Source organism: Heterocephalus glaber, unplaced genomic scaffold (genome assembly GCF_053883595.1).
Source record: "Heterocephalus glaber isolate CG9 unplaced genomic scaffold, H.glaber_assembly_v1.0 deba00001497, whole genome shotgun sequence".
In the NCBI taxonomy this organism is placed as follows: Eukaryota; Metazoa; Chordata; class Mammalia; order Rodentia; family Bathyergidae; genus Heterocephalus; species Heterocephalus glaber.
The window spans coordinates 53,620,367-53,633,054 of NW_028258320.1; the positions used below are offsets into that span (position 1 = coordinate 53,620,367).

The 12,688-nt window shown below is 38.8% G+C and overlaps 1 protein-coding gene across 3 annotated transcripts in view; it reads left to right on the forward strand.

The window, feature by feature from the left end:
• The first annotated feature begins 339 nt into the window (after positions 1 to 339).
• The window catches only part of Tcerg1l (transcription elongation regulator 1 like), a 218,928-nt gene continuing 206,579 nt past the window's right edge, over positions 340 to 12,688 (forward strand). For all 3 annotated transcript variants that reach the window (XM_087185140.1, XM_004838718.4, XM_087185141.1), the window contains exons 1-3: positions 340 to 711; positions 2,870 to 3,016; positions 3,743 to 3,923. In XM_087185140.1, the coding sequence (XP_087041266.1) occupies positions 376 to 711; positions 2,870 to 3,016; positions 3,743 to 3,923 (664 nt within the window). In that variant the 5' untranslated portion in view covers positions 340 to 375. The remainder of the gene's footprint in view (positions 712 to 2,869; positions 3,017 to 3,742; positions 3,924 to 12,688) is intronic.

A 12,688-nucleotide genomic window follows, 5' to 3' on the forward strand; every position in this document is an offset into this window, starting at 1 on the left:
TGAGGAGGGACAGGGTCAGCTGGACCCTGACCGGGGAGCATCCCCCTGCAGTGCTCCCCCTGCACTCCCCCGCATCCCCCAGGTTCCTCCAGCTCCCGCCGCGCCCCTCGCCTTCGCCTTTCAGTGGCGCTGAGGGTGCAGTGGGGCTGGGGGCGGGGGCGGAGACTGGGTCTGGGCCCAGGCCCGGCCCGGGGGCGGTGGCGGCGAGCTCGGAAGGGGGCGCGGGCAGGAGGAGGGGCTCCCGGCTCCGGGCAGGGGCGGAGCGAGCGGCCGCGCCGCGGAACCAAGTGAGTTCGCTCCGGAGCCCGCCGCCGCCGGCCCGCACCTCGGGCGCCCGCCGCCCCGCCGCCCCCGCCGCCCGCGCGGGGATGTAGGATGCTGGCGGGCGCCAGGCTCCAGCGGCGGCGGCGGCAGCTGCAACAGCAACAGCAGCCCGGGCGGCGGCAGACTGTCCTCTGGCCGATGAATGCAGACCCGCCGCCGCCGCCGCCCTGGGTTTGGATGGTCCCCGGCTCCGCCGGGTTGTTCCGGCTCGGCGCCGGGGTCGCGCCCCCACCGGTTCTGATCGCCGCGGCCCAGCCTCCCGCCGCCCCGTTGCTCCCGGGGCTGCCCAGCTGGCCGGCCCCGGGCGAGCCCTTGCTACCGCTGCTGCCTCTGCCCTCTGCGCCAGACCACGCCGCCGTGCACCACTACCCCCTGCTCCACGGACAGGTAACGTCTCCGGCCCCAGCTCTGCCTCTAGCTCTCGCCGGCTCTCTCCCTTCCCCGGGCGCTGCCCTCGCCTGGCATAGGGTGGCTTTGGCCCTCGGGTCCGTACCCCTTCCTCCCCCGGTGTCCTCGCATCCCCAGCCCATCAGGGCGCAGTTTGGCAGCCATGCATCTGCAAGAAAGTTCGTGCTTCGACGTCCCGCTTTGCCTCTCGGCAGTTTTTGCAGTGTTATCTTCTGGGTCTCTGGACAGAGCGGTTTGGAGACTCGCACCTCAGCCCAGAGTTGGGACAGCCTGGCCACAACTTTCTCCCCAGCCATGGTCGCTGTGCAGAGCGCGGTGCCCAAGTAGCCGACAATGGAGCCGAGCGTTGCAGCCGCGTGCGGTGGCTGACATCGTCTCCAAGTTAATACTTTTACGGTCTCTACCAGACTTGAAAAGCAAGCTGGGAATCAATAGCTATTTCTGATTCTCATCTGCTTTCTCCCCGCTTTCAAATAGACTCAGGAAAATGCTTAAGAGAATTCGAACCAATGGAAACCAGCAGGGAAACCCTGCCTTTAATACTGAGAAATGCTGCGACGATTTTCCCCCCTGCCCTAGGCCTGCCTGGGTCCACCCAATTCGCTAATGCCTATTCCACTTTAGAAGAGTTTGGCGTTTAAAGCCTGGAATCAGAAAGAAAAAGTGACTGTACCTTTGATTAAGGGTGCAACAGAACAAGGCAGGTTGGTTTTGGCAAGACCCATTGTTGGCTAATTATGCAGATGCATTTAAATCAGGGAATAACATTTATTTTATTCCAAGGGTTGACCTCATCAGCATATTTAAATGAGTGTTGTTAGAATTGCCCTTTTAATTAATTTCATTCTAATATTGTCTTGTGAGCTTTTCTAAAATATGTCGTTAGACTCCTACCTTGGTCTTTAGACTTAATGACACATCACATATGCGGTACTGGGTATTGTATTTTGATACGTGATGCAGTTCACATTAGGTTTTATTGGATAAACGCTGGTAGCTTTTGCCATGTTTTGAAAGGTTGTTATAATGGAGTGCTACCACTAGAGGTATACAATGTCAAGGAACTACATTTTTTTTGCTCTATATAGAAAACTGCAGTTTTTCTGGTATGAATTTAAAAAGAAAAATCCAGAAAAACTTCCTGTTAATTATTAAGTATTTTTGTGCTACCCACTTTTAAGTAACAATATTTAGAAACAGAAGAATATTTTCACAGACCAGGAAATAAAACAGCTTTATGATTTTTAAACGATATTGAAGTGTTCTCTGCTTATTGAACAGTGCATCTTATTCATTCTGCCTTGATGAGGAATCGATAATTTTTAACCGAGGAGACTCTCCTACATTGGCTGCCTCTTTCCACATTTACCTTTTTATTCCTTCACTAGGATCTTCAGTTATGTGACACATTTACTTTGCTGTAGAATCCATTTGTATTGATGAACCTAGGGAAACTTTGACTTTGAACTCCTTAGCTATTTGTATTTAGAAACTATTCGTTAAAGATTTTTAAAATGATAAATGTAATCAATTAAAACGTTATATTGAAAGGAATGCCATAAATTGTAGCTCTGTGCTTGTTTATGAAAAGAATTGATGGATTTAAAAGGAGTACACAGTATTTCTCCTTTCCATGGTGATTTCTCATTATCTCAGAGCAGAAACCCATTTCTTACTCTATCTTCATGGTTTTGTGCCTAGTTCTTTTTCTCTTTTGAAGAATGCAGTATTGGTAATGCTTTGTGATGATTCTGGTATGAAAATTTTCATGAATTTCTCAATGTTTATAGTTTTTCTTGGTTGGGGAAAAGAATTTTTCTCGGAATCAAATATATATTTTTAAATTCCTTTTTCTTTTTGTACCGTTTTAAAAATGATTTCTATCAATCCATGTTGCAGTACATAGTGATGACGCTCCTCCTGGGGAGCTGGTACATGGACATAACACAGCTTAATTCTCTTTGTGTCCCTTCCTTTTCTCCTCCCTGCCCCTCTCAAAATGTCTTGGTCCCTTCCATTTGCAAAGCATCGGTTAAAATTCCTTTTCTGAAAGCAGTTATTCCAGTGTCTTTTGGTGCAAAGTAGAGTTGATTGTCTTGGGCTGATGAGAACTCCCTTCTTTTTGTGTGTGTTGTAGTGGCTATTTGGCGGTCATTCTCCGTCCATAGGACTATCCCCCTCCTCCACTGTGGAGTTGGTGCCCATTTTCCCACCTGTCTGCACTTCTACTCTGCCACCTCCTGTTGGGAAGAGTTGGATAGATAAAAGGACGCCAAATTGCAAGGTACAAGTCCAAATGTTTTAATTGGATAAGTGGACTTTTAATTATTTAAAGTTGTTGAGTATTATCGTATCAGCAGAAAACCCCATGTATTTTCTAATTGTGATAAATTGACCATGTAAGAATAGAAGGAAATCGTTTGGAATTAGATTGATCTGTTCAAAAACATCAACAGAAGAGAGGAACATTTTGTTTTAGCTTAAAATACCCGGATTCCATAGAAAAATGTAAGATTTCCAATTTCTGAATCATACTCTACTTTTTAAAAATTTTCAATTGTAAAATCTATAACCATTGATAGAAATCTAGCCTTAAACATTATATAATGGTTTCCTCTTATTGTTGTGAGTTTTCATCTTTCTGATGGCTTGGTTTGACTTTTGAATTCAAATTTAGTGATAGCATTCTGCTTACTTGAAAACTAAAGACTAAGTAATATGTTGACTTGTTCTTCAACAAATGAAGTAATGACTTCATTTGAGTGACTCTTTACCATATAAATTGGCTGTGGAACTCAAGTGTCTAGGTCAGCATTTGAATGCTAGCCCAGGGGACTTCAGTTTAGAGATAATTGGTATTTGAGCCCATTTCTTCAAATTTTACAGCAGTACATTTAAAGTGTATTCAGTATCAGGATGCCCAATATTTAACCAACATAAGGCAACATATATATGTAGCTTTTATCATGTGCCTCACCTTAAATGTTATGCTTCCATTGTTTTTGGACAGATCTTTTTTAATAATTCCTTTGCTCTGGATTCAACGTGGATACTTCCTGAGGAGTCAAGACTGTTTCATGGGCTTGAAAAGCCTCATGTCCTGGCAAATCAAGTAGCTCTGTCTCTGTCCAGACCAGCACCTGCATCCAGGCCTCTTCCTACCATGGTGTTAGCACCTCAGCCTACACCAGGTTGGTGCCCAAAATAGCAGTGGCAATATTTGTTTGTCTTTGTCATAGTTTAGTAATAAAATCTATTTGTCACTTTAATGACATAATGCTTTTGGTAAAGTCTCTTGTAATTTAATCCATGGTATGAATTTATTTATTTATTTATTTATTTATTTATTTATTTATTTTTGGTACTGGGTATCAAACTTGGGACCTTGTGCTTGCAGAGCAGATGGTGGCACCACTGAGCTAAATCCCCGGCTCTATGAATTTATTTTTAATTGAATCTTGGGTAGCTCATCCACTTTTTTTGATAAGAATATAGAACTGTTTTTAAAATGAAGAGATGGTTGAAAGATTTGCCCAGAATTGTATTTGTGGTGCTTTCTTTATAAACTTGGATCGTGTTTTCTGTTGATACCTTAATAGGGACACTAACTGACCAGTCTATTTGTTTAAAAATGTTATTTGCATGGGGTGAGGTAGCAGGCAAGCATGCTTGCTGGTCTGCAGGACCCTGACACATGATTTCTGTGAATTGTGGCTTTGTGTTGGGGATGATGGTGGAGATGGGCTATAAATGCCCTGGTTGCAAGATGGATCTGGTTCTGTCTTTGGAGTCCAGTGACCTGAAAGAACGTTTGTCCTGGAACAGACTCGCATGAAACAATCCCTGGATGAAAGATTGTATAATAAACCTATATCATAACAGGAGAATAAAATCATCTTATGAATTTTTAAATTGATTTTTAAAATCACCTTAACATATGATCATATTATAAAAGCAAATGCTGCTGGTGCCAAAATAGTCTTGCGGCCCCTTCCATTATGGAATATTTTATGACTTTAGAATTACATTACCTTCCTGTAATTTCCTACCTACCAAGCTTATCTCAATATGTGTCTCTAAAATTTAGTAATAAGGAGATGTTCCTGTGGATAATGCAGTGCTAGTCTAGGAGAGATATATTTATTTTTCCTCTGTTTGCCTACCTATTTATTTCAGTTTGCTATAAATCTTGTCTAGCAATAAGCTAGGAAGAAAAACATAACTACGTATGTTTCTTACAGGCCTTAGTGATTCTTGACTGAAACTTATCTTCTATCCTTGTAATTGTGCATTACTGATTAATTGAAATCTGATTGAGCATTGCACATGCGTACATTTATAAACATTTTATACTAAGAAGGTCATGTTTCCTATTTTTGTTGTTTGTTTGTTTTTGTTTTTTTGGTACCAGGGATCAAACTCGGGTCCTTGCGCTTGCACAGCAGGCGGTGAAACCACTGAGCTGAATCCCGGGCCCCATGTTTCCTATTTAACTTAGTAGTGATAAAAGATGCTTCAGTGGCATGTATTATACCAAGATGACATGAATTTTGGTGACTTTTTTAATACACGAAAGAATAATATTTCAGTTTTCTGATGCATTGGCAAAAACTGTCACCAAAATAATCAGCAAGTTTAGTTTTTTAAAAAATGGTAAAATCAGTTCACCTAATTTAACCAAGTCTTTGAATGAAGCTCCTTCCTCCCAGGCCATTACTAAATATGATATAGGCCTTTCCCAGCTCATTAGAAATTCACTCTATGAACATGAAAATATCCATTTAATTGGAGCAGATCATGGAAATTTATCATAGACTTTTTTTATCATAGAGATGTTTGCTTACTTATGCTATGTAGCAAATATATAATACTTTATTCAGAAAATATTCATTAATTTTAACTTTTGCCATTTTTACCAATCTACTTTCAAATATATAAAAATGATATTTTTTACAAATATGGTAAATATTAGAATTACCTTTCATTCTAGACTAGTCTACCATTTGTCAAATCTATGCTTTTTCTCTTTTCTGCTTTTTGACTTATGGGTCACGAATGAAACAAATGCAGTTTTACTTATCTTTTGTGGAGAAATGTACCTGTCTCGAAAGGTAATGTAATCATAATCAAATTCATTTGTTTTGAGATAGGAGTTTCTGAATTTTTTCGCTAAAATTTCAATTTTTTGATAAATTTCTTCATTCTTAGCAGTTATCTAGCTCTAGAAAGCAAGTCTGGAATGTTCTTTAGTCCAAAGAACATCTTTAATGGGTTGTTGTGCAATACTGACTGTTTCACAGAGAGCCTGAAGAAACAAGTACAGGTGGAAGGCAGAGTCCAGGTCAGATAAAAATACGGGGAGGCTGAGATGGGAGGATTACAGGTTTGAGCCCAGTCGGGGCAAGTGAGACCCTGTTTCACAATACAATATAATATTAAAAAAGGCTAGACCTGTTGCTTAGTGGAAGGCCCAGGGTTAAATTTCCAGTACTGCACACACACACACAAAATTAAAATACCTCATTGAAATTATGGTTTAAGTAACTGAAAAGATAAGTTTATTAAAACATTTACATGTAAATTTTCAGATGTATTGTCATTAGAATTGCTATTATTTTTGTATCCTATTATAAATTGATAAATTTATATATTTAATTTATAAGTTTAACATTTATAAATGCATACAGCTGTGTGAATATGATAAATATAAAATGTATAATTATAAGTATATTATACATTTAATATATTACATTGATCAATCTTGATGTAATTCTTATATTCAGAAATAAGTGGCCTTAGAATCAGATATATATTATTGATTCCATTTAAATTAATCAAAGAAGTATAATTAGAATTCTCACAGAGCTTAAAAAGTGAGTCGAAACCCTTCACTTTAAACAGGCCTAGTGATTTAAGCTCATTTTGTTTTCTTAGAGAGTAATGTTTGTGCAGTAATTGTACTTTATAAGTACTTTTAAAATATGCACTGTCATTTTAGGGATAGTGGCAATTTTATACCATGAGATCAACTGACGCATACATAGCAAGCAGGTTGGAATAAATATGCTATTGGATGAACTGAGTTAAAAGTCACTATGGGTGGACTATATAGGGAGTGACCTTCGAGACTCAGATTATTATTGTACCCCCTCCACTTATTAAGAATCAAGTCTATGATACAGGGGCACAGATAAAATGAACACAACATGAATGAATTTGGAAAGCTATCTAAAATTTGATATTACAAAGGACTTTATTTTTTGTACATATTGGCCTCATCTCTGATGATGATGATAATGGTCCCCTGCCATTATACTTGGAGCTATAAAAAGCCTGTTGGTCACTTTCAATAATAGGAACTACTAGTTAATGTTGACTTTTTCCTCATTCATTAGCATGTTCTTTGCAGGCTCTGGTATATCTGAGGCTATTGTCTTGTTCAGTTCAGGCTGCTATAATAATGATCAAAAGACAAACACTGGCTGGGTGGCTTAAATAGCAGACATTTATTTCTCCAGGCTGGAAGCTGGAGATCAGGGTGCTGATGAGGGCTTCTTGCCAGGACTGTAGTATGCCTTCTTGCTGTGTCCTTGCATGGCAGAAGGGACAAGGCAGCTCTCTGGGCCCTCTTTTATAAAGCGCCAATCCTGTCATGCGGACCCCACACTCATGGCCTCATTTCCTATCCCCACATCCTAATGCCATCACCTTGAGGCTCAGAAGCGTCCATGTATGAATCTGAGGGATCAGAAATACCCAATCCACAACAGAGCTGTTGAAGAGCTCCCAGTCTGGTGGGGAACAAACCAGTCAGTAGATAAAGACACAATGTTTGCCGTGCAGTGTGACCTTACCAATGTCTCCAGGGAGCTTCAGGAGGGGCAACTTCTGGGGAGGCCTCAGGCTAAGAAGCAGGGAATGGATTCCAAAGCAAGGGAGCAGGATGTTCAAAGATACAAAAACATAAGAAACATTATATGGCAGTTAGTTGCAGGTAGTTGGCTGTGCCTAAACCACAGAGTAGATGAGGAGCAGTAGGTACTTGGGTTATCCCAAGGTGCACTCCTTGGGAACAGTGCTGTGGGTCAGTTTCAGGCCTGTAGGGGTCAGTTTCAGGCCTGTTGTGGAGTGTTGTGGGATTTTAAGTTATCCTGCTCCTCCTAGAAAGTATGAATTCACTCCAGAAAACAAGAGAGTCCCCGAGAAGGCAGAGAGCATTTAAAATGATCTGAAAATCCAAGCATAGAAAATTATGCAGTTGCAAGTATATTAGAAACTAAGGTCTCCAATAATAATTTAGCAGTTAAAGGAAATTGTCTTGAATTACTATGTGAATGGACCAAGTTGAGAAAAAATCCGGAACCCTTTCACTCCCAGACCTTGGTGGCAGTTGATTCAGGGCCATCCACGCAGGAGGAAGGCAGCAGGTCTGAGCACAGTGGCTCCTCCTCTTCAGAGTCTTGGAACATCACTTGGTTTAGCTCTTCCACCAGTCTCCCTTTTTCTTTCAGGGATTCAAGTCCTTCCCCTTCCCAGAGAAATGGGTGGCACTGCATGTTAGCACACAAGGTGAATCTCAGGCAGTGGTGGAGGCAGGGCAAGAGTGTATTCCACTTCTAAAGTCCTTCAGGCTATTCAGAAACAAAATTACTGAGACTGAGGGAGAAGAAGATCATTAACTCAGCCTCTGTCCAGTAAAGACACATAAAATAATAATGTCTTGCTGAAAACTGAAGATTCGTCTGAAAGCTGTCCATGTGACATTGTCTGTCACCTTAAGATTGAAGAGTCTGATTCTACTAACACCATGTTAGGAAAAAACAAACTGCCATCAAGAAAACACTGGCTTCATGTCTTGTTCAAAGATGACTGGAGAGAAGGAGAGAAGACAGAAACCAGGGTGGGGAGTCGAAAATATTCAGCCAAAGATGAAGAAAGACCAATTTTTGCACAAGACCTAGTAACATTTTGAATAAATCAGCTCTTGTCTTACCTTAACAGCCAAAAATAAGTAAGTAAGTAAATAAATATAGAAAATCAGTAAAAGATACAAACAAAAGGGAGGTGCCAACATGGAAAGGCAATTTGAAGGTACAAGAAAAGAATGCAAGAAAACTTTTAAAGCTAGCTGTTAAAATAATTAGAAACTTACGATGAATTTGTGAGAAAAGATCACACAAACGTTCTTAAGTGTAAATAGTTGTAACTATAAAAATGAGATAATAATGAGAGGTGATAAATGTATAAAACAGAGCAAACAACAAATCCTTATTTATTTGACCTGAAAAAACAAATAGAACATAGCAGAAGTATTAAATGTGGTAAAGCCAGCTATATGTCCCGCTGGGAGACTGGAGCTATTTTGTGAATGGGGAACACTATATAGAAGACAGTAGATGTTGGCACAGCTTTCTAGCTTCAGTTTATTGCACAATATTGGATGTGATCAGCTCTTGGAGAAAAGTTTAGAGAATTAGGACAAGTTTGTGAATGAAAATGTTTATGCCTCACAAGAAGGTCAGACAAGTGCATAAGCAAGAGGAAAACATTGTCAAAGTAGCAATGGATTGACTTTGCCGTGTCCCAAATTTTCACCTTCAATTTTTCTAACATTAATGTTACTACCTCTCTAGTTTATGCCTTGTCTTTTGTTTTCAACTCAGGTTGACTGCTTAAAAACACAATTTCAACCTTTGTCTTTAAAAATGCAGTTTAGCATATTTATATTTTATTTAATGTTTATATTTTTAATGTTTGTATTTTTTAACGTTTATATTTAATGTTTATATATTTTAATGTTTATATTTTCCTGAATTTTTATGTTCTCTTGTTATTTATTTTATTCTGTTACTATTTTCTTGGGTGACATGTATGTTTTGTTTACTTTTGTTTATTTGGCTAGTTGGAATATGCCCACACTTCTGCCAACAGTAAGAATTTTAAAAAACAGACTTAATCTTATGTTTTCTCATTTTTTGAATCATGATAACCTGATTATGTTACAATCTTTTAAGGAAACATGAGAAATTTAGAAAAAGTTTGCATTGTAGAATTTTATTTTTCCTTTTTAATTTCCTCACTAAGAAATCTAAGCCAAGAACTAAGAATGAAGCAGTTAGATTTCAAAATATCTGTAATTAGCAGCAATACTTGTTAATGTCTAGAATCCATGTGAACATTTGTTCATTTGGTTACAGAAATGAGTGAAAACTTCCCATTTTCTTGATGGAGAAGGTTATTATAATAATTGTAATTGAATACATAAATTATGCTGGTAAAGGGAGGGATGTGAGAATATAAACTTTCAAAATCCCTCATCCCTTGTTTAAAAAAAAAAGTAGAAGCAATCAGAAACTCCCATACTGAAAGCTGGTAACGAGATTACCAAAGACTGAGACTGGACGAGGACCCTGCCCATGCACCAGCTCAGAACCTACACCCCTTCAAGGGGGAAGCAAGCTGCACATTGTCTGGAAAGCAGGAATATGCAATGACTAAATGCTGGCGCAGGAACACAAATGCCAAGCAAGATCATCAGATGCTCCAGAACTCACCTGAAGCAAAAGCCACTGTTGGGAGAATCTGAAGTATGCGGGCTTTGAAGGCAGCTATGGCAACAAAAGCCAAATGTAGGTCAACTCCTGAGTACAATGACTCAGCCACTTCCGAAGGGTGAACCCATTCCTCTTTATCACATTTCCTGTTCTACTTATGTCTAGCATTTGACAAAAATATTACAAGACCCACAAACCAAGGGAGAAATAAAATACTCAATGGAACCAGACCCTAAGATGGCACTGATGTTGGAAATATAGTTCCAACTAGCCTGACATACAAACAACTTGGAACAACTTGGGTTATGACCAGAATTTTAGTTTTAACTTAAGAACAATGTCTTCAGTTATGACCCAGATGCCAGCTGTTGGTGCTTCCAGATGGCCTCAGATACAGATTGAACCCTTAAAGAATTCTGGAAGGCACATTGCAACATCCTTTCTTGTGTGGGGTTGATTGAGAAATCCAGAGCCAATGTCTCTCTAAGGACACTGAGATCTGCCTGTGTACAGGAGAGAGATTTTGAAGGCTGTGTAGAGGAGCCTAAGCCTTCAGTTGACCAAATTGAGTTATGACCAGCTCTCGAGAATGAATTGAGTTCGCAAGTCCAGGGTGCACTGTGTTAGGGACTTAAACATAACTGATTAGTGTATTAAATGATCTGATAGAAAGGAGGGTGACATGAATGAATACATGGAGAATTTCATTAGAGATATGGAAATGTAGAAGGTCAAATTAAAACATTAGAAAAATAAAATATGGTATCAGAGATAAAAATTAGATTGATGGGTTTATGAGTAGATGTGATATAGCCAAGGAAAGAATCAGTGAACTTAAAGAAAAATCAAGAGATTATTACAATTATATGTCCAAGAGAAGACAAGTGAAGAAATAGAGGATTCTTCCTCAGATCTGTGAGATAATATCAAATGGTTTAACATACACATAGCTGAAGTCCCAGGAGGAGAAAGAGAGAAAATATGGTAGTAAAAATATTTGAAGAGATAATGATAAAAGGTGATGCAAAAGAATTAATGATGTCAAATTAAAGATCCAAGGAGCTTAAAAATAGCAAACCCCAAAATACTGAAAAATAGCAAAAACAAACGAGCTGAAACTCAGTACTCATTTTCAAATTTGTGATTGGAAGACAAAAAGCAAATCCTGAAACAGAAAACAAAAGTTTTATCATGAGAATGTGGACAAGCCAAGAGACAATGAAGTCACTATGTTTAAAGTACTGAGATAGAAATCTCTCAATACAGAAATTAAACCATGCAGACTTAATTCTCAAAATCCAAGGTGAAATATTGTCCCAAACTAAAGCTGAAAAGAATTAATTGCCCAGGAGACCTCCAGCTGAAGAAATTATAAAGAAGCATATCAGTAGGAAATAATATCACAGCACAGAGAAACTTACTTCTGCATAAGACAGTAAAGAGCAATAGAAATGGTAAAATATTTATTTTCATCATTTTTAATTGTTCTGAAAACAACTGTATAAAGAACAAAGGATAATGATATAGCATATTTAAAATTAAAATGTTTGTCTACATTTTCACAAAGGATTTGAGAGAGGAATTAGAAGCATAAAACTGTAAGACTATTCTGTTCTACATTAAGTAGTATAGTAATATTGAAGATGAAGTTTGATAAAGATGTACTTTTTATATATATATAAAGACATGCTTTTCACTTATTTTATGGATAATTTCTTATATAAATTATTTGTTCTTTTGATAAGTAATATCTATTAATTTTCTAATACAGAATTGGTATGGGAATCCGAGAAAAATGCTTTTTATATGCATATATAGTGAAATGTAGAGCAGACATTTAAAAGTTATGAAAAGATAAACCAATAAATAATAGTAAGTAAAAAGAGAATTGTAACATATATTCAACCGAACCCAAAAGGAGGCAGAAAAAGAGAACAAAAGATCAAAGTACAGATGGTACAAAAACAAAGTATAAAATGATAGATTTAAATGGCTAAACTCCCTGTTTAAAAGCCAGAGCTTTTCAGATTTTCAGCCCCAAATATGTGATACCTACAAAAACTCACTTTTAATATGGAGATACAGAGAGAATACCAGTAGAAGCAAGGAGAAGAGATAGCATTGAAAAAAAGAGAGTTGAAGTGGCAGTATTGCTATGAGACAAAGCAGAGTTCAGAGGAGGAAGTATTACCAGGGATAAAGAAAAGATACCATATGACTAAAAAATACACAAGGAAAAAACTTACCAAGAAAACATAAGGAAGATACCCAGTAGGGGAATAGCTGGGTCAAATGGGACTTCTAATCCTAGTTCTTTGAGGTATCTCCATACTGATTTCCACAGTGGTTGCACCAGTCTAGACTCCCACCAACAATGGAGAAGGGTTCTTTTCTCCCCACAC